The sequence below is a fragment of the Martes martes genome (genome assembly GCF_963455335.1).
Source record: "Martes martes genome assembly, chromosome: 2".
NCBI lineage: Eukaryota > Metazoa > Chordata > Mammalia > Carnivora > Mustelidae > Martes > Martes martes.
In genome coordinates, this window is record NC_137889.1 from 119,683,040 (window position 1) to 119,710,638 (window position 27,599).

The 27,599-nt window shown below is 35.9% G+C and overlaps 1 protein-coding gene across 1 annotated transcript in view; it reads right to left on the bottom strand.

Moving 5' to 3' along the window:
• BBS7 (Bardet-Biedl syndrome 7) overlaps window positions 1–25,237 on the bottom strand; it is a gene marked incomplete at its 5' end in the record, with an annotated part of 43,469 nt that extends 18,232 nt beyond the window's left edge. Inside the window, 13 exons of the mRNA XM_080796072.1 lie at window positions 655–720; window positions 3,445–3,519; window positions 5,103–5,295; window positions 6,892–6,994; window positions 7,928–8,012; window positions 9,484–9,614; window positions 11,207–11,323; window positions 11,731–11,803; window positions 13,793–13,979; window positions 16,538–16,713; window positions 18,279–18,341; window positions 23,026–23,091; window positions 25,202–25,237. Of these exons, the coding sequence (XP_080652198.1) occupies window positions 655–720; window positions 3,445–3,519; window positions 5,103–5,295; window positions 6,892–6,994; window positions 7,928–8,012; window positions 9,484–9,614; window positions 11,207–11,323; window positions 11,731–11,803; window positions 13,793–13,979; window positions 16,538–16,713; window positions 18,279–18,341; window positions 23,026–23,091; window positions 25,202–25,237 (1,371 nt within the window). The remainder of the gene's footprint in view (window positions 1–654; window positions 721–3,444; window positions 3,520–5,102; window positions 5,296–6,891; window positions 6,995–7,927; window positions 8,013–9,483; window positions 9,615–11,206; window positions 11,324–11,730; window positions 11,804–13,792; window positions 13,980–16,537; window positions 16,714–18,278; window positions 18,342–23,025; window positions 23,092–25,201) is intronic.
• Window positions 25,238–27,599: the final 2,362 nt, after the last annotated feature.

Genomic DNA, 27,599 nt, shown 5'->3' on the forward strand with positions numbered 1-27,599 from the left:
AATACAGGGCAAATGCTCAGATACTTCAATAACCAAATTATGGACCATGACTGAATCAAACAAACCGTAGAAACAAGAATCAGTGAAATCTAAATATTGAATATTTGATGATACTAAGGAATTATTGTTAATTTTCAATAATTGTTAATTAACAATAATTTTCAATTATTGTTAATCAACAATAATTAATTTTCATTAGGTGTGATAACAGTATTGTGGTTACGTTTTAACAAATAGTTCTCATCTTTTAGACATATGTACTGAAATATTTACAAGTGAAATTATGAAATCTCTTGTATTTGCTTCAAAATAATTTAGAATGGACAGTGACAGTATAAACAAGAATGCCATGAGTTGATGACTATTGAAGCTTAAGTTATTACCTTTATGTACGTTTGAAACTTTTCCGTAATAGAGAATTAGAAAAAAAAAAATTCCACTCAGAGGAAATTCAGGATGGGTAATTTTAGAGAAGCCAATAGCAGAGATAATGGTTGGGGCTGAGTTAAAACGTAAATGGTCATCCAAAAGTCATTACTCCAAAATGACTCATTTCAGGGAGAAAATAATACAAAGAAACGATATCATAGCAAGGTATAGCAAAGGGAAGAAAAGTTCAAGCTTTCAATTAAAGGTAATTTCAAACGTTCTTACCTTGAGTTCCAGCCTTGTGGTATTTGCCTGGCACCGATAAGTAGCGAGAAGAAAGTTGTCATTTGACTGGGAAGAATTCAAAGTTGAGGAAGAAGGATGAATTCACGTTTTTAATAATAAAAACATCAATAATAATAATGGTTACCATTTACTAAGCACAATATCATTTGGGTGACACTGATATAAGTGCTATTTTTATTCTTGCAAACAACCCTATGTGAAGTTTTACTAAGTAAGTTTTAACAGACACAGAAACTGCAGCATTACAGGTTAATAAAATTTCTCAAAAGCTAGTAAGTAATGAAATTAGAATACAAATTCATATCTTTTAAGACTCTAAAACTCATGCTCTTTCCATCCTGATCTTCTACAATAACATTTAAATATTAATTTTCCTAAAAATTTAACTGACAGCACACACTTTTAATGTTTATATCAAAATACAAAAACATCAGTGTTTCGTGTTGACTGTCTTTGACTTTAACAAATACTTATAGAGGACTAAGAAATATCTCCTCTCTGAATTTCCAGCAAATAGCACAGTGCCTGGGATGATACTGTAAACATTCAATACATGCTTGTTGAAATAAACTTGGAGAGGTTACTTCAAATATTACGTCCTGAACCCAAATATTAAACTACTAAAAATAGAGAAATATATCTGTGTGCAGGAATTTAAAAAACAAAGCAACATGAAATATTTAGTATTCAATTTTCATGCACTGCTATTTCCCTATTTTTAATAAATAACTGAATAAAAAAGATGCTAATATTAAAAAGAAAATTTGAGCATTTTAATTTCAAATCACTTAAATTTAGTAAACACAGAATATCAGTCCACTTAAAAATAAATATGCTTTCATATGAGTAAAAAAAATGTTACATACTTAAGTATTTATGGCTAAGATGATAAAGATTAAAATACATGAAAGTTCTGGGATTAGGTCTGGGATGGGAGAGGGAGAACAGCATAAAACAAGATTGGTCATTTGTTGAAGTTAATGATGAGTACATGGAGGTTATTACACTACTGTCTCTACTTCTGTATATACTTGAACCTCCATAACAAGGTTTTTTTAAAAGCCATCATTATAGAAAATGGGTTTTAAATTAGTATAAAATACTCGTTTTGAAGAATCCTGCAGTGTGGTAATAAAATAGGTTAATCTTTTACAGCAACTAGGAAATTAAAATTTTAAGATCAACTTGATTTTTTTTTTAAGATTTTATTTATTTGAGAGGGAGAGAGAGGTAGAGAGAGAGAGCACACAGAGGAGGAGTGAGAGGGAGAAGCAGGCTCACTGCTCAGCAGGGAGCCCGATGTGGGGCTTGATCCCAGGACCTGAGATCATAACCTGAGCTGAAGGCAGACGCCCAACCGATTGAGCCACCCAGGCGCCCTAAGATCAACTTGATTTTTTAAATGAAAATAAAAATGTAGGCCCCAATCTCTTATGTTTTATTCTTAAACAGGGATGACAAATATGATACATATTATATAATACAACTTATAAAATCTCTTATCAAAAATTTTTACTGTAAAATTATACTGAAAACTATTCCCTAATATAGCTATCAGCTTTGTTCTGCATCTACTCTTTTTATTCTTCCCTTTTTTGTGTGTATAACTACATGCCAACTCGAGTCACCATCTCCTGCTCAGGCTTGCCTTCTTCAATACAACTACTCCAGACCTTGTCTTTACCCTAACTTCTCTTTAGGAGCCACACTTAGATCTGAGAATGCTAGTCAGCTAGTACTAAGCAGAAAGAAGTGACAGAGTAAGCATATCCAAAAACTCTGACACAATCTCATCCAAGGTACTTTGCACACGGTAAGTACTCAACAAACGTCTACTCCATAAAGGTTAAGCAAGATTCAACAAGCCCAGAAAAGGTGAAAAAGAATAGGGAGAAGGAACAGACCATGTTCAAATGTAGGATGTGTGAAACTATACAGCATTTTCAAGAAATTTTAAGAACTTCAGTTTGGCAGAAATATGCATGGGAGGGAAGGTAGCAGCTGGTAAGAGATAAGCTAGAGATAAAATCAAGAGCTGAATCACAGAAAGTTGTTATGCCACAGTGAGAAATCTAGACTTACATGTAGCAGGAAGTAAGGAATTTTTAAAAGGTTTTGAGAGAAGAAATGACACAGATGCTTGTACTTTATGAAGACCTCTCTGGTGGCAATGTATAGCAGAGCCTAGAGGTGAGAGGCAATACTGGAGGCAGAAAAACTGGTAGATGAGTAGTTCAAGCAAACATGATAAGGGCCTAGAAAGTTAACAGAAGTGGACATGAAGGAGCACCTGGGGGCTCAGTCCGTTAAGAGTCTGCCTTTGGCTCAGGTCATTATCTCGGGGTCTTGGGATGGAGCCCTGCATTGTTGGGCTCTCTGCTCAGCAGGGAGTCTGCTTTCCCTCTATCCCTCCCCTTGCTTGTTCTCTCTCTCTCTCTCATAAAATCTTAAATGAAAGTAAAAATAAAATTTAAATATTAAAAAAGAAGTAGAAATGAAGCAGAGATATAAGAGCCAAGGAGATAGAACTGGCAGAAACTAGTGACTGACTGGATTTAACAGATGAGAGAAAGGAAGGAATCTAGGACAACACCCCAGTTTTCTGGATTATCCAAAAACAGGGAAAAAGAGCAGAAGCAGATTTTGAGGGAAAGGTTATGAAAAAGACTGAAGAAGAAACATCAAACCCTATCAGCATTTACAGACTTTATTCACAATGGCATAATGGAAATGAAAGTATCTGAAAAATTCTTTATACTTTCCACTCACCTCAGAATCACAGCTGCTAAAGCTGACAACAGCAGAATTTTTATCCACATCAAGTAAGTCTATTGGAACATCACTCTACAGTCAATATTAAAAAAAAAAAAAAAAAAAAAAAACAACGGTTCAGATGGAAAACTAAAAATTTTCACAAAACATTTTCTCTTAAAGATTTTATTTATTTGAGAGAGAGAGAGAGAGAGCGCACGCACGTGCACGAGAGAGGGGTGAGGGGCAAAGGGAGAAGCAAGTTCCCTGCTGAGCAAGGAGGCAGATGTGGAACTCAATCCGAGGACCCTGGGATCATAACCTGAGCTGAAGGCAGATGCCTAACTACCAAACCATCCAGGTTCCCCAAAAAACATTTTCTCTAAGGGTTCTCTTTAGTTCTAGTTCATGGTCATCTTTAAATTTGAGCAAATGAATTTTCTTAATTTATATTTGATAATATGTACTTCTAGAAAATAAATATAATAAAGAATAAACATTATATCACAATGACTTATTTTTTTTTCTAATTTTATCAGAGATCACAGACTATCATCTCTCACCACCCCGCTTAAAGCACAATCTTCCTAATACGGCCATTCTGATTATATCAGATCATTTTTATCAATTTTATTTTCACCTGTTTTTGATCTCCTCTGGAGAGGCAGTTTCTAGGACAGAGCTATTGCACTCAGGTCTATGTAAATGATGCTCTTCTAGAGTTGTTTAATGCAGCTCCTAAGCTAGCATTACTTAAGACAGATATCAGCCTTTACTTTTTAATTAATAATCTGATCCCTCCCCCACATCTTTTTAAACCTTGTCTTCTTCCTCATCTTTATTCTTTTCTCATTATCTGACAGGTTTTCCATCTTTCACTTGTTTTCCATTCATCCTATTATCATCTTTTTCCACTCCCTGAATATCATATAATTTAAAGAAAAACTAATTAAATATATTGTTGAATGGAGTTGTATATTATTATCCCTAAATTTCACCCTTTGTCATTATCAACTTTGTCTACTGATCTACCTAGAAACTGGTAGCTAATGAGCAAGCTGTACTGTAAACTACCATTTTAGAATCTGAAGCTTAAAAAAAGATTCTAATAATGGCATTAAATACTGCAGTTTTCTGTCAAATCTCTTAAAATTCTCTTAAAGGTCAACCAAAGAACAAAACCTTCAACATTCCTTCTCACGTTTCCTGAAACTTAAGTCCATCAGTCTTTTGTTTAATACTTACAGGATAAATAAAAAATAAAGATGTAATTTAGGTAAGCTAGAGCAATTGATTAGCTAATGGAAGATTAAGATAAGCCTTTAAAATTACCTAAACTAAATGCAATATTTAAAAGATAAACACTTAAAGGGGCACCTGGGTGGCTCAGTTGGTTAAGCGTCTGCCTTCTGCTCAGGGCATGATCCCCTCAGTCCTGGCATGGAGCCCAGGGTTGGGATCCCTGCTCAGTAGGGAATCTGCTTCTCCCTCTCCCTCTGCCTGCCCCTCCCCTCCCATCCATGCTCTTTCTCTCTCAAATCTTAAAAAAAATTTTTTTTAAAGATAAATACTTAAAATTACTGTCTAAAATTAAGTGTCCAGTAATAATTAGTGCATATGACTGGTCTGCAAAATAGATCCAATCACAAAACAAGTAAATTAGACATTTTGCTTACCTGTATTAAGACATTATCTATCGCTGTCTGTACCTCTAAGATGAGACTGTAGCTGGCATCATCTTTATTTAATGTAAACTTATCATTTACACTAAATGAAGGTACTGCTGATTTTGCTGTGCTTGATTGAGAAGACTGTTGATACTTCTCTCTTTCCTGTAGTACCTTATACTGCAGATGTTCCAGCTCATTCCTAGAGGAAAATATATACAACTCTGTCACCTAGAATTATACACATTTGCAGTCCTTAGAATGAGTACAAGAATTTGAGACTAACTTCTGCAAAATGGATTTTTATTGATGAACTATAATTATGAAACTAATAGGAACAAAATTTTGTTTCTATGACTGACCAAAAAGAATTCCACATTATTTATCTCTAATCTAAAAATCAAAACTCACAGTTGTAAGTATCAAAGCAGGTTGCAAATAATCAATTCTAACACACAAATTTAGTCACAGTTACATATAATACTAATCAGAAGAGAAACTGATTGTACTGGGGTTGAGAAACATTTAATTTGAAGAAACAAAATGTGTAAAACCAGTAAATATGTACCTTTCAATCAGAATTAGGAGAAAGAGACAAAAGGAGGCTGCGAGTATTCACATTTTGGGGACCACAGGATGATCATAAGCCAGGGGTACAGCTGAAGTTCTATCAACTGTTGAAGAGGATTTTGCTTAGACTGAACTGTTCATGCATTGCTTCATTGCTTAGAGTCACTTCAGTTAAGGGGAAAAGCCATACGCAAATGAAGCAAATAGTAACTGAGGAACAACATGAGGTTTAACCAGCCCCAACTTAGGGGGAAAAGTCTGGGAAGAGCTTGGAGGAGATTTGTACAATAAACAAAGGAAAAGACTCATTCGTCCAAGAAGTATTTACTGAATGCTTCATATGTACCTGTGCTGCAGCTGCTGAATGAACAAAACAGACATAAGTTTCTCAACCCATATTCACTGGCATCAGGAGGGACAGACTGGGTTATAAATGTATGGAATTATACTGAGGATTTGAGATAGTAGACATTAACTCTACTTGGTTTCTATCTTGGTTGAATGTTAGAGCTTGCTCTCCAGGTGGCTTTGCTATAAAGTGGTTTATGGTATAAACTTGTGTGGCTTTAGTAAATTAGTACTTGTGGCATTTTGCTGCCTTAAAAACCTGTGTAGCCCTCAACTGCCACCAAAAAAAGATTGGCAGTCACTGACCCAAGAGGTTGGCAAGGGTTGAAGTAGGGAGAACAGTCATTAAAAGTTTTAGCAACTCCCACTTCTTTGTTATAGGAAGGAATTTTACTTGAGTCCGGTGTCCCTTTTCATAAGACTTATCAAACTGAATAGACCATAGAAGCAATCCTTGCGTCTAAAAGAATCAATATTACTCATTTCCAGTAAGAAAACTGATAAGGCAATGTTACAGATTCAGAAAGGTCCATACGAGCAGTAAATATTACTATTAATGAGGAATACAGCCATCTGTGTTGGTTTCTTTCTAATGCCTGTGAAGAAAACCAAATACTACAACTATCTATAACTAAACAAGTGAAAAAATACACTTTTTGATCCAAGAAAAAGTCAATATAGAATAAAGCATATAAAAGTATATTCCTAACTTTGAAATACTAATTAGCACTTACTGCTAATTTTCTCAAACCGATAAGCTTTCCTTTAAGAAGGTGACAAATGAATTAAAGGGTATACTTCCTTCCAATAAAATATTCTGCTTCTATCACTTCACGAAATGAAAAAAAAAAAAAAAGCAAACAAAAAAATCCAAAATTACCTCAAAGAAGAAATTTTATTCTGCATCTCCTGATTAATTTTCAGTTCTTCTCCTGGTCCACTTTCTTTATGTATAGGCTCTGTGGTCAGACCGGTAACCCAGCCTGTAGAGGTGAAATTACAATCACGGACCATTAAGTGCTGCTAGTATTAAAAGAAACCCCAAGTATACATGCCCCTTTGTCCACCAACATTAACCTCATCTAGTCCTAGGACTTATTCTCCTTCAAAAAACAAAACAAAACAAAAACCGAAAGAAATCAAGCTGGAAAATATTCAAACTATACTGAAATTACGGTAAGCATTTTGTGATACTGTTATTTTGCCTGAAACACTATAATACTATGACTAAGGAAATCTTTCACTTCTTATAGTTTTAGTTTTCAAGTATGGAATAAGGCAACACATTCTAGCAAATACTTGATGAATTAAAACAGTCTTTCAAAAATCATTTTCATGGAAAGTAAAAAAAACTCTCACATTGGCTATTTTGAGAATGCAAAAATGACCAACTCAAAAGCAAGGAAATTTTTATAAGAAAAGTAAGCAATAACAAAACAAACTAAATTTCAATCAATACTTCGTTTTAAATCAAAGAATATCATTTAATTTTTTATTACTATTATTATTTATTTTCAGTGTTCCAGAATTCACTGTTTATGCACCACACTCAGTGCTCCATGCAATATGTGCCCTCCATAATACCCACCACAAGGTTCACCTACCCCCCACCCCTCCCCAAACCCTCAGTTTGTTTCTCAGAGTCCACAGTCTCTCATGGTTTGTCTCCCCCTCTAATTTCCCCCAACTCACTACTAGAGCATGCTAAGTATTCCTAACAAGTATTATTCAAATATTAACTGTTTTATAAATCAACACGCCCACTCCTTCCCTCATTTTTTAATCAATAAAGATTTAATGATGTAGGTAAGATTCACTAATATCACTTTTTTTAAAAAGTAGTCATCAAAACTAATTTATTCAGCTTAAGTTTTTTCTCATTTGATTCTTTCTTTACTTATTACTATTTACCATACCTGAATATGTGGATACCACAATTTCATCATAGCCATCTTTCCCTATACAACCACCCTGGATAGATGTGACACTTTCAGACAACATCTAAAATAAATTTAAGATCAAGCACTTAATTAGTACCTAAAAAGTTCACATATTAAAATAAGCCATAAAACTTACTTTCCATTTCCAGACATTCAACATATGTTTATTGAATACTTAGCATGTGGAAACAATGTAAATGGAAGGCAAAAATCCTGCACAAATGGCAGAAAATTCCAGTGCTTTTAAATTTGGGGAAATAAGATTGAAAATGACTCATATATTTGTGTGCTGCACTTAGCCTCATCAGTCACCCAATGAGCAAAATCATTTATTTATATAAAGAAGTTTTTTGCTTTTTGTCTTTAAAGATTTATTTATTTTAGAGAAAGAGAGATGGAGAGCATGTGCACCAGCACATGAGCATGGGGTAGGAAGGGCAGAGTGAGAGCAGAGAGAAACTTAAATAGACTCTCCCCTGAGCCCAGAGCCCGGGGAGGGGCTCAATTCCATAACCCTGAGATCATGACCTGAGAGGAAACCAAGAGTCGGACACTCAACCAACTGTGCCACTCAGGCACCCCAAGAAAGAAGTTTTTTTTTTTTTTAAAAAACTACATAAGCAAAACTTCCAATATGTTTAGTCTATTATCTGAATTCCATATACCATCTCCCAAATAGTTTTTTTTAATGAATAAAGAAGATGATAGCCTATATGATAACTTTAGAGAATTTTTATCCCCATATTATCTATGTAATATACTTTCTCTATACATCAAAACATCTGTATTTGCTGATCTGCAATTAAAGCTGAGAGGTAGCACCAGTAGAGAAATTAGACAAAGAAAAGTTAATTGATACTGAACTGTGGGTTTTTTGTTGTTTTCAAAACAGCCTCAATGAATCCTGCCAGAGGCAGGATGGGAAACCATGGACTAGAGAACACCACTTCACAAAAATGAAAGATTCCATTTACAACAGAATGACTCTCCATGTAACTCTGTACCTTGGGCTAAACAAGCTGAACTACATTTAAAATTTGTGAACCAGAATTACTCTTATCTAGTAATTCTTCTCATATAGTAAACTTTTGGGAGGCTAGAACTGAAATTGCAACTTTTCTCTCTGCTTAAAATATTTTGATATTGTCCTAACAACATGAGTTTATCCTAAAATATTATTTTGAGACAACACAGTCTTGTTTATGTTACCCAAACATATAAATGTTACTCCTGTAATCTACTATGCATTATAGAAACTAAGGCAAAATATTTAATACTTCAAATATACAATGCTTAGAAACCAAAGAAGCAATAATTCATTATTCAGCTGGAAGTAATTCATTATTCATTATTCAATAGTCTATTATTCAAACACAAGAGTGGTGTAGAGAAGATTTTGATAACATCAAAGGTGCAATATTCTAAGCCAAACACAAGATTTTAATATATTTGATTTAAAAAAACCCAAACCATCGTCATCTCTATAATTTTTGATAAGTAAGCATATATAGTCTTTTTTTAAATGAACTGACCTGATCAAATCGTAGAACAGGCTCATTTGCATTGTCAAAACTGTATACTTCCACCATTCCATCATCTCTCCCCACAAGTAAGTCTTTAACCCCATCACCCACAATGTCAAAGCTGTCAACACACAAAATCCCTTTAAAAAAGATGACAGAGGTGACAAGTTATTAATAAAACTAACATTATAGTCAAGTATATACAAAGTAAAGACGAAAAAAATGTATACACCAAATCAGAATGGGGAAAAAACCCAACAAAAACCTTGGAGCATACTCAGGTGTCCTCTTTTCCATCTGTATTCATCCATTTCCAAGACTTTAATCTAAATAGAAATGGTTCATAAGTTTATATCCCCAGCTCTGGCTTCTCCCCAGAGCTCCAGACTCATATATCCAAATCTCTATTCAGCATTTTCTTTGAGACATACATTTGCATCTCTAACTTTCCAAGCCCCAGTAAAAACTCTTCATTCCCCTTTATCAGACCCCCTCAATGCTCCTTCCCCAATCTCTCATCTCAATAAGGTATCACCCAGTTCCTTAGGCCAAAATTCTAGGCTACGTCTCTTCCTCTTTTTTTCTCATTGCCCAGATCAAATCTCTTAGCAAATCTTACCAGCCCAATCTTCAAAACACATACTGAAATTGTCTCCTTTCCAACTACCATTAGCTTAGCCCAGGCCACTTATATCTCTAGCCTAGAGTACAATAAATTAGAACAACCAAAACAATGACTTCCTAATGGATCTCCACGCTTCCAATTTTGACCTGCTTCCCCCAAATCCATTCTCCTTGCGGGGGTGGGGGGGTTGTTTTGTTTTGGTAGATCATGTTATACTCCTACTTAGAATTCTCCAAAGACGTCTCACTGCACTTAGATTAAAATCCAGACCCTTTTCCAAGGCCCACAGGGACCTACATGATTTGGATCTATGTTAATTCCCTGACTTCTTTTCTTGCCATGCTAATGCATGGTCTTCCCTCTGCTCCTCAAATGAATCAAGTTTACCTCTTCCTCAAGTCCTGACTTTTTCCTTCTTCTAGAGCACAATTTTCCCCCAAGTTTTTATACTACTAACTCCTTTTCTTATCAATCAGATCTCAGCTCAAATTTTGTCTTCTATAAGATGTCTTCCATTACCACCCAGTCTAAATATAGTCTTTCTCCTTTCTCCCATCACTAATACACCACTCTCTGACTTTTCTTTCAGACGACTAAATTAAGCTATCTCACTTATTTGCTTGTTTATTCTGTCTCTCCTAACAAGTATTTGTTGAAGGAATAAATGAATATATGAATAGAATTACTACATCTATAAGTAGCCATCTCACTACCTTCTAAGTCAGATATAAATTCCCTCAGAAAGGTAAAAATTCTTTAGAAAACAGAAATATTCCCTGACCCATTGGATTTTTTCCTTGCCTCCTATCAAATACTCTCAAATTCAAATTAATTTTCTACACCAAACAGTGAATAATGGATTTGAGCATAGAATTATGGATGGACATTAGCCCATAAAACCCTGTCTATCCTAAATTACTATTAGCATTTCTTAATTAATAATTATGCCAAAGTATGACAGACCCGCTAAATAAAGAAATAGTAGGGTGGCTCTGTGATATGCTAAGTCTACTATGTACTATGAATAAATAAAATAGAATGAACTAAATAATTTAGGATATTTAATAATCACTGAAATTTCAGAACTAAACTACATCAAACACATACCTCCCCGCTTTTTCTCATTTCGAATTCCCCACTTGTGTACTGGTTTGGAGGTAGTGATCTGAATAAGCCCAAGTTTTCCATCTGATGTTCCAAACAAAAGGTCTTCTCCAGAGTCACCTAGGTATAATTAAAGTCAACATGTTATATTTATCCCATGACTCATAATATCTCTTTAAAACTGCAATTTTTTTTCAGATACACTGACTTTCACATGAAAATCTCATTTAAAAAATATAAAAAGAACACTTACTTTGGGAGGTTGGTTATATAGTCATAGAATTTTACACATCAAAGAGATAAAACCCTTCCTTATCATCTAATTTTTAGATGAGGAAACTAAATATTAAAGTTCACTAGTTCATTACTGTTAGTTACTGGCAAGTCCATCTGAAGACTACTGTCTCAATTCCAGTTCATGTTCTTTCTACAGTTTCCCATTTTCACTTAATATATAGTTAAATGATTAAATCTGAAGTATCTAGACTTAATTAACATAATGCACTCCCTTATTTGACTGTGATTACCGCCATTTCCATTGTGTAGTGCTAAAACAGTAGGTGGGCCAGGCACTTCAGTTTCATACATCACATCCGATCCCTGAAGGAGAACAAGTATTTCAAAACCAAAACAGAATACAAATTTAAAATAATACAGGCGCTCATAGATAACATCAGTAGTCCTATTAAGAACTCTAGAATAAAACTGCTGGAGAAAGTTATGCTGTGATTATTAACTTGCCTTTGTTAGCAATTTTGTCTATGTTAACTCATTTTAAAATACATTAAAAATGTAAAGATCAAGAAGAAATATACAAGATAGTCTACACTTCAAACACTTTTCATTTTAAATACTTCGCCCAAAAACTTGACTGATGCTGGTAAATTTTCCTATCTAAGGTTTCCAGGAACAAGATGTTTCTTTTTTCCAGTTTAACTTAGAGCACATTCAAACATTTAAACAAACCCAACATGACTTCTTAAGGAGAATGTTGGCTTTTCTTTTGGATATTTCCAAAACCTACTCTAGTAAGAGGACAAATGACCTGTTACTTAGATAAGAAAACAAAACAAGTCCACTTATTTGTCCTTTTAAAAATTTTGCCATTTGGAACATTTTCATTTAGTACACAGTATTTGTGAAGCTGTTAAAGAATGAGGTACAAGTACTCATACTCACACGGAAAAAATATGATTAAATCATTCAACAAAAACCCCCACAAAATTATAGTAAATATGGAATAACATTTTTCTTAAAAAATTATATATAGAACATATAAAAGTCATATGCCTTATCTTTTATTTAAAATTACATTTGAAACTTCATAGGTATCAAGTATATAAACACAAAAAAAATACATAAAAAAAACTTTAAAAAGGGCTACCTCTGGGGCAATGGATTGCTTACAAATGGGGAGTCAAAGGGGAGTAGGAATATGTGAAGGGTAGAGCAAAGGCTTCAAGTTTTAACTTCCCACAAATCCTTAGTCATTTTCGTATTTTTACAATAAGCTCATGGATCTCTTCTTGTTAAACAAAGCAGAATCCTCGAATCAGCCAGACCAATTTCTAATTGAATACTAGCCAGATTCTTTTAAAGCCTTATTCAAACAACTCATATTTGGAAGCACAGGCTGTGGAAGAAATTAATCATTCATGCCCCTAGAATGAACCTTGAACATAAACTTTTTCCCCATAGGAAAAAAAAATAAAACCTCATAGAACTAATGGATTTTTCCTTCTATAAAAAGACTGATGTCGAGAAATGGACACCTGGCTATGAAATTCCAAAGACTGAGAAACCCGGTGATGGCGCAGAATAAACGTCCAAATGTTTTGTTCAACTGCACTATCAGTCCAACTTTCTAACCCAAGCAATCCACCTGTTCTAGGTTAGTTGCATTTAAACTTTGTTTTATGGATTCTGGTGTGTTTATGTATGTGTATCTTACTGAAAACCACTTTTGAGAGGACACAGCTGTAACTCTTATTACTAATAACAATGCCTTATGTAATTGTTTTAACCACTTAGTTTTTAATATAAATATAAGGACAATAAAATGATTTTTCTATCATTCATTTACTTATCCAACAAATAAGTTACTGAGTCCTTATTCTGTTCCACATACTGTCATAAATGTGGAGTAAACAAATGACACAACCTTGATCACGGCTATCCCTTCTTTGTTAAAACCTAACACCCTCTCCACAACCCAATTTCCTCTGTTAATTTGATTTTGGGGGGAGGGAAGAGTAATGGAAGAAGAAAGAAGGAAAAAAAAAAGCTAGAAGGGGTTCTTTGTAGCAAAGCCATCCCATTCTGACTGAACTAGCTCAGAAATTATGCATAGGGGCAGAAAAGCATCCTTTTCCTATATATGCCTCTCTAAAAACTTGCCAAAGATCTCAATACATTTGCCTCAAGTTAAAAAACATCAGCTTACCAATTAAAAAGCATTTTTTTCCAGATATAATTTTACCTAGGACATTTAAAGTGGTAGTAATAAGTAATTTATCTCAATGACACATTTTTCAGCAATATTCGTTTACATAAATTACAAAAAACCATAAAAATGTAAATAACAGAAACCTGTAAAACTCTGAGCACTCTGTCCTGGCAGGCCAATACCGGTGTAATACGAGGTAATCTTTCCACTGGAAGGCAGATGACATCATTAATTTTGTCCCCAGAAAGGTAATAATGTTGGTCTTTGCAATCACAATAATGGTTATAGATGTAACTTGCACTTAGAAAGAGGTCTGAGCCAGATATATGCCTGAGAACATTAAAATTAAAAATTTCCATATTTTAAAAAATAAGCATAGGAAACTCCTGAATTCTTTTGTTAATGAAAATAAAAGTTTATCTATACTGTTTCTACCATTTTACCACAGACTTAAAGAATAGTTTCCCCCCATTTCCCTCACTTAATTTGTAGCCTTTTGATAGACACTGATTTTATTTTATTTTTTTAAATTTTCTTTATTTATTTGACAGAGAGAGAGAGAGAGAGATCACAAGTAGGCAGATCACAGGCAGAGAGAGGAGGAAGCAGGCTCCCCATGGAGCAAAGAGCCTGATGTGGGACTCGATCCCAGGACTCTGAGATCATGACCTGAGCTGAAGGCAGGGGCTTAACCCACTAAGCCACGCAGGTGCCTCAAACACAGATTTTAAAAAGCTGAAAATCACGATCTTAAGGCCTCAGCCATTTCAAAATTAAGCTTAGAAAAACTGAAAATAAGACAATGATAACTGTCTATATCTGAAGACAATTAATGTCAAAAATAACTTCTTCTGAATGTGCACAGTGTGCCAACCACTGTCCTAACAGATTTATATGTATTAGCTTAATCCTCATAAATCTGTAAACTAGGGACCATTATTATCCCTTTTTACAGAGAACAACAAAATGTTAAGTAACTTGCCTAATGGCACACAACTAGTAGCAGAGTGGATTACAGCTCAAGTAGCTTTTAGCTCTAGAATTAGCTTTCTTACTACTATAGTAAATTGTCTAGAAAAGGCTATTGAAGCAAACCTACTTTAAATGATAAACAGTGGGGGGGAAATGATTTCATTAGAATTTTATCTTGAAAAAAGAAATGAAAAAGAGTTCACATTATATTTAACAAAATTTAGGCAATAATCCCAACAATGTTCCAATTCTTATATTAAATCCAGTTTTCAATGGGGGAGATGAAATTTGACAAAAATCATATACTAGTGTATTACCTTTCACTTCTAGATTGGTATAACCATGTAATCATAAAGAAGGTAATTTTATTTGAAGGTTTCAACTATTTCTCCACCACTCTAATGTCTAGTTAAAAAGTTTTGGTACTAAAATTATTCTCTATGCTATACTGATCTTCACTGATTTTCTCTTCTTTGATTATCACTTATGTGGCCTCACTTTGTGGCTCTGCACATGATTTTAGTAGTCCTCTTAATATCATTTTTATCAACCTAATGAAATTCTTTTTCAAGATTTTAAGTTTCATCTTGAAATCCATCTGCACTACACTTGCAATTATATTGCAATTAAACATTTTCCAAAGTATTACTTGTAATCACTACTGTTGACAAGAGTGGGGACAGATGGAAGCATTAGGCAGGGAAGGATGCATGAGTGGTAACCAACTTTGTAAGTGCTCAGTTTCTTACTGAATATTTTCAAGTTATAACCTTCTTTCCTGTGCACTCTTATAAATCTGGGGATTCAGACAATACATTTTTAAAATATTGAACAAAGATTCTCTCCATCCCACCTCTTCTATTCAAAAAAAAAAAAATGTTTAAGAAACTAGCAAAAGAGACTATTGGCTGCGAAACTCCTGATCTTCCTCAAATCTCTCTACATACCTTTCTGAATGTGGAGTTATGCAAATTATTAAATTTATTACTTTGATTTTAGTATTTCACAATTATCATTGTCCATTTCAAAACTATTACATTCTTGTTAAACCACTGAACTCACTCCTACTTACCATGGGTTTAATTTTTATCTAATCTCACCAGAGCAAAGTTTTCCAGCCTAGACATCAGGACATATGATGTGCAGTATATAGAATTCTGCAGGACAGCTGTGTACCACATAGAACTCTGGACTGAATTAGTAGTTTTCAGACCAAGGTCTACAACTTGGCTGTTGCTGTCAAATGAAGAACTTTTTCTCTTTTTACCCACTCCTAATAATTCTGATTCTGCAGGTATGAGTAGGACAAGAAATCTACTCTTTTAAGCTTCTAAGGGATTCTTCTAAGTAGTGGTCTGAGGACAGTGGATTAGATAAACTTTAAAACCCTCTCTAGTTCCTCATGATTCAAAAAACTAATATTTTACTTGCAAAATCTCACAAATCAGGAAGTCATTAAGGGAGTTTTTTTTTGTTTTTTTTTTTTTTTCTCAGGGTCTTACTTGATTTACCTGAAATTATAGCCTATTGGTAGTTAGCAACTTTGACAGCCAGGTCTTCAGCAAATGATGCTACCTCACAACCAAAATGACCACAGACAGCAAAGGAACAGAAACCTAACTATCTCTAGGTTTCTTTTACTTTTTTCTTTTACACCTTGATCATGAATCAACTGGAACCATTTAGTCAAAAAATGAATGTGTAAATACTATGAGTCTTAAAAAGAAAACATTTTGACATCCAACTGATTTTGTACTGATTCTATGTTAATGAGTTTCTGACTAATACTAAAGTACCTTTAGTCAATTTTATTTCCCAGGAAACCTAGTAAGATATGATACTTAATCAGATGTTTGTCACCTATTCAAAATATTATAAATGGATTTGTAAAAATTTTTAAAAAAGGATAAACATACATAGCTTTAATGCTTTCAGTGAGGTTAGTTTCAAAAGAGAGGAACTGTTTTCCTCTCTTTGTGAAGCCTCTGATCTCAGATCCTGCAGCAATAAAAATTTTCTCCTGGGGGGTGTTAAGAACCCCTCCTAGCTCCAATCTTGCAATCTTCTGCCCTGGTAAAGTCTTGAACACTGCCTGCAAAAATCATTGGGGAAAAAATTAAGCACACAAATTTACTGTAAGCATTTTCCTTTACTGAAAAAAAATGCTGTGATTTCAAACACACAAAATATTATAGTTTCACTATAGAAACATCTTTAGATATGAGTGTATTTACTTCAGTGAGTCTTCAAGGTTTTTGGCTAAATATCTTCTAAATTTGGAATATTTATTGCCACACCTATTTGAGCCACATCATTAAAATCTAAACTTCTGCATCTCAAAGTACAGTTCATTAAGCAGTGGCATCAGTATGATTAACCTTATTAAAAATGCAGAATCTCAGGCCCAACCTCAACTCTACTGAATGAGAACCTGCATTTTAATAAGATTCACTTACTGGCTTCAATGGACATGTTTTTGCATTTTAAATATCTTTTAAAAACTAAAGTCTCCTGTTTCCTTTATAATTTTTATCAATTTTAGTACTATAAATAAAAGGCTGTAGAATTTACTGAAAACCCAAATGTATAACTTAATATCTAATTGAATACATTTTTTTAAAGACTTTATTTATTTATTTGACAGACAGGGATCACAAGTAGGCAGAGAGGCAGGCAGAGAGGGTGGGGGGAGCAGGCTCCCTGCTGAGCAGAGAGCCCAATGTGGGGCTTGATCCCAGGACCCTGGGACCATGACCTGAGCCAAAGGCAGAGGCTTTAACCCACTGAGCCACCCAGGTACCCCTGAATACAACATTTATATCATTATTTTTTCCTTGGTTATTTTCCATTTTATTATTGGCACCAGCTTCTTTTCCTTCCCTCCAGTAACTTTATACAGAGACTAAAGTATCTGGGAGAATATATGAATAATGGAAACACTGGACTTCTGACAGTTTTTACCTATTCATCTTTTTACAAATTCTTTATAATGTATAGTGAATATAAGTCTTCACAGCTCAGACCCTCTGCTTAGAAACTATGATCTGTGAATATGATGATGTACTAATCACATCCTTGACGAGCTTTCATTAAGTGGCAAAGGTGATTAGATAATCACTTCCATGTTACATAAGACTCCACCTTAGCTGGCTGGACAGATTTTCCCGCTGGCCTGAAGAAATAGGTCACCATGTTAGGAGTGGACCTGTGAGAGGACCACAGGGCTAGGAACTGTGGGGACCTCAAGATGAGAACAGGCCCTGGTGTACAGTCAACAATAAAGTGGGACCTCAATCCTACAAGAGCAAGAATCTGAATCCTGTCAAGTGACCTTGGAGTAGGACACCAGCCCCAGAAAGGAATAAAGCCTGGCACTGCAGCCATGTGAGACATTGAGCTTAGACTCCTGACCCTCAGAAACTGTGAGATAATAAATGTGTGTTTTAAACCCTGAAGTGTGAAGTAATCTGTTCTATAGCTAGCTAGCAAATGATTCTTGTGCTGCCTATAGCCTCATACTCCATGTAACTGCTTCCCTCACAATGCATTTTTCACTGTTTTTAGGACAATTTTAACCCAAGAATATTTAATAAGTAGTGTGTTTCTCTTTTAGAAAATCTGTTTTTCTCAAAAAAAAAAAAAAAAAGCTATACATACCACTGCTTCTCCTTTTTTCATGCCAAAGCACATAACTACACCATCATGATCTCCAATAACCACCTACAATAGATTGAAGAGAATCTTAAATCACTATTATTATGCCCTATTAACTTATATGGGGGAAACAAGATTCTCAATATATAAATTATGACTTTAAATGTAGAGATCAGAAAATCTAGGAAAGTACCCCCACACAAAATAATACTCTAAGAAATTACAAGAAAAGAGCAGAAAAGGAGGTATGGAGAGTCATTATGCAAGTAGTTGGCCGTCTATTTTGTTCCTACAATGTAAAAAGAACAAGAGAATAGAGACAGAAATGGCAGGGAGGTCATTTTTTTCTCAACTGGAGCATAAGAACATGTTAAGATTAACTTTCAAAACAGATTATCAATTAAAGTTGCAATTAAAGATTATCAATTAAAGTTGTGACTGACTTCTTTGATATTTTTAAAACCTTTGAAATAGAAAAATTTTAACATATACAAAAGTAGACATCACTCAGCCTCAACAATTATCAACATGTAACCAATGGATTATGTTGACATAAATGCAGAGGGAGATTTCAACACTTCCTTCTCAGGAATTGATAATCAAGCAGACAAAAGGTAAGGCTATAGATTAGAAAATAATTACCTTGATCTAATACATATGCATGTATGTATACATGCATGTACATATATGTAGGACATATGCGCACACATGCATAAATAAGTAATCATTCATCCTAAGAATTAAATTATAAATGTTCTTTTCAAGCACACAGAAACATTAGAAAATTGACCATATACTAAGACATAAATAAATCTCAAATATCAAAAATTTGACATTGCAGAGCACATTCTTAGGTCCTTGTTTCTTTTCTTTTTTTTTTTTTTTTTTTTTTTTTAGATTTTATTTATTCATTCATGAGAGACAAAGAAAGAGAGAGGCAGAGAGAGAAGTAGGCTCCCCGCAGAGCAGGGAGCCCAATGTGGGACTTGATCCTAGGACCCCGGGATCACAACCTGAGCTGAAGGCAGCCACTTAATCAACTGAGCCACCAGGCACACAACGCCCCTGATTCTTAACTTTGTAGTAAGGGAATCCAAACCCTTTTGTACATTCGCTGAAAGCTATGGACTGCCTCCCCAGAACAATGAACATTCACAAATAATTATGCACACATTTTTAGGAGATTTATAGATCTTTGGTATTGGCAGATTTCTATTCAGATGAAAAAATACATAAGAACAGTTAAGGTCAATTTGAGGCTTTGGTTTTTTTAAATTTTATTTATTTATTTGACAGAAAAAGAGACAGTGAGAGAGGGAACACAAGCAGGGGGTAGTAGGAGAGGGAGAAGCAGGCTTCCTGCTGAGCAGGGAGCCCAATGAGGGCCTCAATCTCAGGACCCTGGGATCATGACCTGAGCAGAAGGCAGATGCTTAACGAGTGAGCCACCCAAGCGCCCAAGGTTTTGAGTTTTTTAATACTACACTACTCTAATAACTTGTAAAAATAATAATCTATTACAGGGATTCCCAAAGTATGATTCTTAGACTCCTAGGGTCAACAAGAACTTTTTAGGGAATCTGCCAAGTGAAAACTATTTTTGTCAGTAGGTCTTTATTTTCCTTTTTCACTAGATTGATATTTACAATGATGGTACAAAAGGAATGGTGGATAAAATTGCTAGCATCTGGCAAGAATCAAAACAATGACAACAAACCACACCAGTGGTTACTGTGATCTTCATCATCACTTCAAAGTAAAGGAAAAAAAATCCAACTTAATATAAGAATGTTCTTGATGAAGCAATAAAAATTATTAATCTTGTTAAATTTGGCCCTTGAGTCATGTCTTTTAAGCGTGAGAAAGTAGAAAATATGCATAAAACTGGGGGGCCTGGGTAGTACAGTCGATTGAGCATCTGACTCTTGGTTTAGGCTCAGGTTGTGATCTCAGGGTCCTGAGATCTAGCCCCGAGTTGGGCTGGTGCTCAGTGTGAAGTCTGCTTCAGATTCTTTCTGCAGCCCACTCCCTAAAATGGATGGTTGGGGTGCCTACGTGGCTCAGCTGGTTAAGCATCTGCCTTTAGCTCAGGTCATGACCTTGGAATCCCAGTAGGAAGCCCTGCATTAGGCTCCCTGCTCAGGGGAGAGTCTGCTTCTCCCTCTCTCTCTGCCCCTAACCCTGCTCGAATCTGCTTCTCCTTCTGTTCCTTACCCCACTTGTGATTTCTCTCAAATAAAGAAAATTTTTAGGAAAAAAAAAATGGATGGATCTTTAAAAAAATAAAATAAAATAAAATATGCATAGAATACTTTTGTGGCAAACCAAAAAGCACTTATAGAATTGTTTCGGTCATAAGCTGAACTACCCAGTTTTTTCAGAAAACAATTTTTTTAAAGATTTATTTTATTTTAGAGACACAGAGAGAGAACTGGTGGGGCAGCAGGGAGAGAGAAACTAAGCAGACTCCGTCCTGAGCACTGAGTCGGACATGGGCTCTATCTCATAATTCTGACATCAGATCTGAGCTGAAACCAAGAGTCAGAGCTTAACTGACTGTAACATGTAGGCAGGCCCCACAAAACACAATACACAATTTTAAGAATGAAAGAACAACTGGCAACTATTAACAATGATTATATTAACACTTGGGTATTTGTAGAGTTTTTTTTTTATAAAACTGCAGGAAGTGAGCTTATCATTTTAAAGGAAAATAATTGAGAGTGTTTGTTCCCAATGATAAAATTTGAGCTTTCAAGTGAAAATAAGTACTCAGAAAGATATATATCTGCCACTGGGAACTGGACTGCCATTCCATATTTGACAACTTTTCTGATGAAATCTGTAGTGATATCAACAAATGTGATTTGTTTGATATTCTATGATAACATTTGGTACAATCAACATTTGAACATTCAACCTTTGGGAAATCTGTATAACTCAATGAACTAATTATCTCAAATGATCATTAAAAGATGCTATAAAACCATGCATGAGGGGCACCTGGGTGGCTCAGTGGGTTAAAGCCCCTGCCTTCGGCTCAGGTCATGATCTCAGGGTCCTGGGATCGAGCCCTGCATCGGGCTCTCTGCTCAGCAGGGAGCCTGCTTCCCCCTCTCTCTCTGCCTACTTGTGATCTCTGTCTGTCAAATAAATAAATAAAATCTTAAAAAAAAAAAACCAAACCCATGCATGAGCAAAAGATCCATTCAAAGTATAAATAGTTTTTAATGTACCGAAGTATGAAAAACTAATCAATATGGTTTCATAATCCACATTGCAACTAATATTTAAGAAACTACTATTTGTTAAGCATATGTGTCACATCATGTATAAAGAGCCATAATTATCTGGAAAAGCTATTTAAATAACTCTTGTTTTCAACTGTGTATCTATGTGAGCTGGATTTTCTTTGTATACTTCAACCAAAACAATATATTACAACAGACTGTAAAGAACAGACACGAGAAGCCAGGTGCCTTTCTCTGTGCCAGACTAAAGAATCTGCAAAAGTGTAATAATACAATGCCACTATTCTCACCAAATTCTTTTCGTTTTGGAAAATACAGGTATTTTTCATTAAAATTTCACTTATGTAAATATAATGGGTTTATTATTTTAAAAAAATAATATTTTAGATATTTCTCAGTTTTAATCTTAATATCATAATATTTATAGGCATAATCCAAATAAACAAAAGTTCTTTGGGATGCTACATAATTTCAAAGTGTAAAAGGGTGCTGGGAGCAAAAAGAATTTGAGAAGTTCTGATCTAGTAGACCAAATACAATAAATGGCTATCAGAAATCTGTTGATTTATCTTAAAAAAATGTTATTACATCAGGATAGTGTATTTATTTTGCAGCTATTAAAATATCCTACTACTAACATTATAATTGCCTTACAGAAATCATAGGATCAATATTTCTATAAAAATAATAAATATTAGATAAATAGAAAGTTCAACATCAAAATAGCTACTCTTTTTTTTTTTTTTAAAGATTTTATTTATTTGCCAGAGAGAGAGAGAGAGAGAGTACACACAAGCAGGCAGAGAGGCACGCAGAGGCAGTGAGAGAAGCAGGCTCCCTGCTGAGCAAGGAGCCCGATGCGGGACTCGATCCCAGGACCCTGGGATCATGACCTGAGCCGAAGGCAGCAGCTTAACCAACTGAGCCACCCAGGCATCCCAACCTACTCTTTTTTTTTTTTTTAAAGATTTTATTTTTATTTATGAGAAAGATAAAGCGAGGGTGGAGGGGGAAGCAGAGAGGGAGGGACAAGAAGATTCCACAACAAACATGGAACCTGATGCCAGGCTGAGATCATGACCTGAACCATAACTGAGTTGGCCACTTAACTGATTGAGCCACCAAGTTACCTCAACACTTAATTTATTCTTAAAAAGATGATAAAGTTTAAAAATAACCTTCTCTATATCCTCTTGTGCTTTATGTTTGTTTTTCATACACATAATCTGGTACACACTAGCACACAAGTAAATTATTAACAGGAAATGAAATATGTTTTCAACAAGTTTACTTATCTATTACAGACTGTACATAAAAATTAAAACATGCAAGAAAATTACTGTCTGTAAATGTCCCTTGGTATTCCAACCTCTGTTCAAGTTAAAAGAAATTTATTTACATTTTAACATTAAAGGGTAATTTACCAATAAAGAAATATAAACCTCTCCTCTGTCAGAGCTAAAGAGATAGATAGGGAGAAACCAGTATCTCTACAGTACCTTTTGTGCAGTTCTATGTCTTGAGGCAGGAAGTAGCTTCATAGTCTTCTGAGAGGTCACTCCCACCTAAGGAAACACACCAGTCACCTAGTGAATGTTTTCTATTATATTAACTTGAAATGATTACATCAGAGAATGAAAGGACCAGACGATTCAGATCATAGTGAGACTTATTTTTTTATTGCAATTAGTGATATGAAATAATTATGATCAGTGATGAACTCATTTTTTAATGAAATATGCCACAAAAGTCAACAAAGAGCACACCCAAAGATACTAAAATGTATACTATAAAGTTGTCAAGCCAAAAATACATTAGTGGCAAAATACTTTTATTTGGGGTGCCTGGGTGGCTCGGTGGGTTAAAGCCTCTGTCTTCAGCTCAGGTCATGATCCCAGCGTCCTGGGATCGAGCCCAGCATCCGGCTCTCTGCTCAGCAGGGAGCCTGCTTCCTCCTCTCTCTCTCTGCCCCTCTCTGCCTGCTTGTGATCTCTGCCTATCAAATAAAAATTAAAATCTTAAAAAAAAAAGATTTTATTTATTTGTCAGAAAGAGAGAGAGAGAGAGATTATGCACACAAACAGAGGGAGCGTCAGGCAGAGGGAGAAGCAGGCTCCCCAAGGAGCAAGGAGCCAAATGCAGGACTGGATCCCAGGATCCTGGGATCATGACCTGAGCCAAAGAGAGATACCTAACTGACTGAGCCACCCAGGCATCTCTAGTTCCAAAATACTTTACAGACAAATATTTCTAGAAGACTTCATTAAAAAACTTCATACATACAGTTGTTAAAAAGTTTATGTAAAGTCATTTAAAATCTTTGGAAACAGATTACAATTATTTAAAATGCAACATAGAGGACTTTTGTTAAAATGCAAAACATGCTGATGGCAATGACATCCAATCTGATGATGAAGATTATTTTACAAAAGGTATGGAAGACAAAAACAGCATGGCCTGTTCAGCAGGGAGCTATCACTAGTGGTGCATAGTTAGGATAGGAAGCAGGGCGGTTGCGACCAATGGGGGAGAAGTTGGAAAAAAAACAACAGATCATGAAAAGATCTACAGATAATGTGGAACTACAATTTTATTTATATTCCAAGGAGTAGTATTAAAGTGTAAAGTAATCTGTTTAGATTTGCTTTTGTGAAACACCACTCTAACAAGTTATGTGAATGATGGCTTGTAGGGAGGTGAAGCTGGAGGCCAGGAGCCCAATTAAGAAGATGAAAACATGTGGTGCATAAACAATGAATTTTGGAACACACACAAATTAAATTAAGTTTAAAAAAAAAGATGAGAACATGAACTGGGGGTGATGGAGATGTCAAAAACGGGAGAGAGTCATGAGATGCTCAGGAGATAAAACCAGTAGCAAAATGTGGTGATCAGCTCAAAATGGAAGATATTAAAGTGGAAAGTACCTAGTGTAACTTCCAGGTAAACGGACTGGCAAACTTTTGTACCATTAGCCAAATAAAATTACTGAAAAAGGCGATGTTAAAGAGAGACAGAATAGCTAGAGCTTAAATAATGAGGCAAGATGGTGTAACAGAACACCAGCTCTGGGGTCAGAGACTTTGTAGGAACTTCATTTTTTTGTTTGTTTGTTTGTTTGTTTGTTAAGCAGATGGCTTTATCTGAGTCCCTGGATCCCCATCAGTAACATTACCTACTTTGAGAATTTTTAGGGAGATTAAATACGTTAGCGCCTAGAATAAATTGCACGCACAGTAATTAGTTGTCGTCGCTTTTATGATGCTCTGGCTGGTGAGGTCCAGGTCACAGTAAGAAGTGTCTGGCGCGCGGGAGAAGCGGCTGGGTAGAGATGGAGATTCGGGAGTTACAGGCCAACAGGTAGCTGCAGCCTGGGAGGAGAAGGGCCCCGGGGAGTTAGCCGGGATCACGTCAGTTCTTTCTAGGTATCTTTAGGACCAGGCAGGAGCCAGCAAGGCGAGAGCGTGTGCGCTTCTTTCCAAGTCCCAACAGACCCTCAAGTACGAGCGGGGGTTGCCCGTGACCCGGACTACGCGAGTGCAACACCCAGCCCCGCAGCACCTTCGCCGCCGCCCCCGCTCCGGGCGACCCAGACAGACGTCAGTGGAAGGACAAAATCCTCTCGGGGAGCGGGGCTCACCCCGCGCGGCTCCCGCTTTATCCCCTCAGGTTTACCTGTAAATAATCCGCTCGGTTTAAATTTAGATCCATGACGGTGACACCAACGCGCTATCTGGCCGGCACAGGAGTGACAGAGGCTGCCAGATCCCAGGCCTCTGAGGGGGTACCGCTCGCGTCCCCTTGAAAGACCAACCCCAGGAGCCTCAGGAGAGGATGCAAAAGCGAGGCGCCAGGGCAGCGGCGTCCGTATGACGTCAAGGCGTCCGCGCGAGGAGGACACGCCCCCGGCTAAAATTAAGTCACGCCCCTTTCCCGAAGGACCGCCCACGGACTTAACCTGCCTCCAATCAGAGGCAGAGAGGAAAGGAGGAAGAGATCCAGGAGACCGGAGAAAGGTGGTTTCCCCGGAGACTGGAAACGCCGCATTGGCTCCACCCCCACCTTCGTCAAGCGCTAAGTCATTCTCGGTGTCGACCCGCGATGTGAAACCTGTGTAGATTCTGAACTATTTTACGGATGCTGGATAGGGTCCTTCAAAGAGGCGTTGTTATAGGCGTTTGTTTACCGCAGTAGTTATAAAACTTTTGGCCTTACGACCCCTTTACAAAACTCTTACAAACCATTTCGGAGGACGCCAAAGACCTGTTTATATGGGTTATCTATTGATATTTACTATGTTAGAAATTAGAACTGAAATTTTAAAATGTAGTTTAAAAACGTATTAAATATTTTAATGAAAATAACTTATTTTCGAATAAAAAAAGAGGTAAAAAGACTGGTATTATTTGCAAATCTATTTACTATCCCCCTGAATAGCAGGCGAGTCCCGGATCTACTACTGCGTTCAATCTGCTGGTATAGGTGGGGTTTTTTAAGTATATGAAGAATCCGGTCCAAAATCAACAAGTGGTGGTTTCTGAAAAGCTAATTGCAATGTGGAATGTGTGTTCATTACACAACATCCAAGAAATCCTATAGGTTAATATCACCATGGATTTCATCAGAGAAGGTATCAACCTCTGACATGAATACAAATTCTGCAATATTCTAATGTGTGTTTAAAAGGCCAAATTTTAAGCATTGGCAACAAATATCAATTGCTTTCCTTGAAATGATAGGTTCCAATTTTGAATTCACAAGAAAGTGTATACCAAATATCCAAGTCTGAATAATAACTTTTCCAGTTGTGCTCTTAAAAAATAAGTATTCCAGCTAGCAACTCAATAATATGAATGCTTTTCCTTGAGACAGTAATCTTCTGTATTTAGTAGAAATGCTTTATGTATACTTCCCATTTCATCACACAGAATATTTAAAAAGAAACATATTCAAGAGTTGAGACTTAACAACTTTTACTGCTTCTCAAAAGGCATTTTTATACAGAATTTTGTTCCCTGCCAATATGTGGCATGAGGAATACAGTGACTATTACCACAATTTGAAGCTACTGCTTTGATTCATGTTTAACCATCATTGTTTTTGTACCATCAGTGCAAATGTCAACACAGTGGAAAAGGCAGATAACATCTTAGTGTAATGAAAATAGTTTCAAAATCACAGATCCCCTGAAAAGGCCTCAGGGACCTGCAGACTACCACTGGCCTATAGTGACCCAAGGTCTGACTGAGAAATCACCTTCCCTGATTCTTTCATCAGTCCTTCCTTAATGCACAGAGTGCTCTGCCTACAGAAATACTATATATGGATGAGTAAGATACTCCTCTCCTGATTTCTTTGTTCTACTAAAGCAGAGTTCAAAAGCGATGGTGAAACAAGAACTGAAACGCCGAGAAGAGGTGCTTCCTAGGTAGAAAAATAATTTCCTGCAAGGGATCTGAGAAGGTTTTTGACTAGGTACAAGAATGTTCCAGACATTTCTTTTTCTGAAGCTAAAATAACACCATATTAAAACAGACAACAGTGCCTGAAGATGGGTTAACTGTGTTGCAATTTTGGGTAAATACACATCAATTTAGAATCAACAAAAATACAGATAAATTTCAGACATAGTTTGAAAAATAAAGGAGAGAAAGAATATAGAGTTGTAGAATTTAGTAGAGTTTAGGGATTTAGAAGGTATATTAGTTAGCTAGGGCCCCCATAACAAAGTACCACAAACTGGATGACTTTAAACAACAGAAATTTATTTTCTCACAGGTCTCACAGGCTAGGAGTACAAGATCAAAGTGTCAGTAGGAAACCAATCTTCTGAGGCATCTCACCTTGGCTTGTAGACGGCCATCTTTTCTGTGACTCTTCATGAGGTCTTCCCACTTTCAGAGTTGTGTCTTAATCTCTTCGTAAGGAAACCAGTCAAATTGGATTAAGGCCCACCCTAATGACCTCATTCTAACTTAATTATCTCTTTAGAGACCCTATCCCCAAATTTAGTTGCATTCCAAGGTACTGGGGATTAGGACTTCAACATATGAATTTAAGTGGTACATAATTC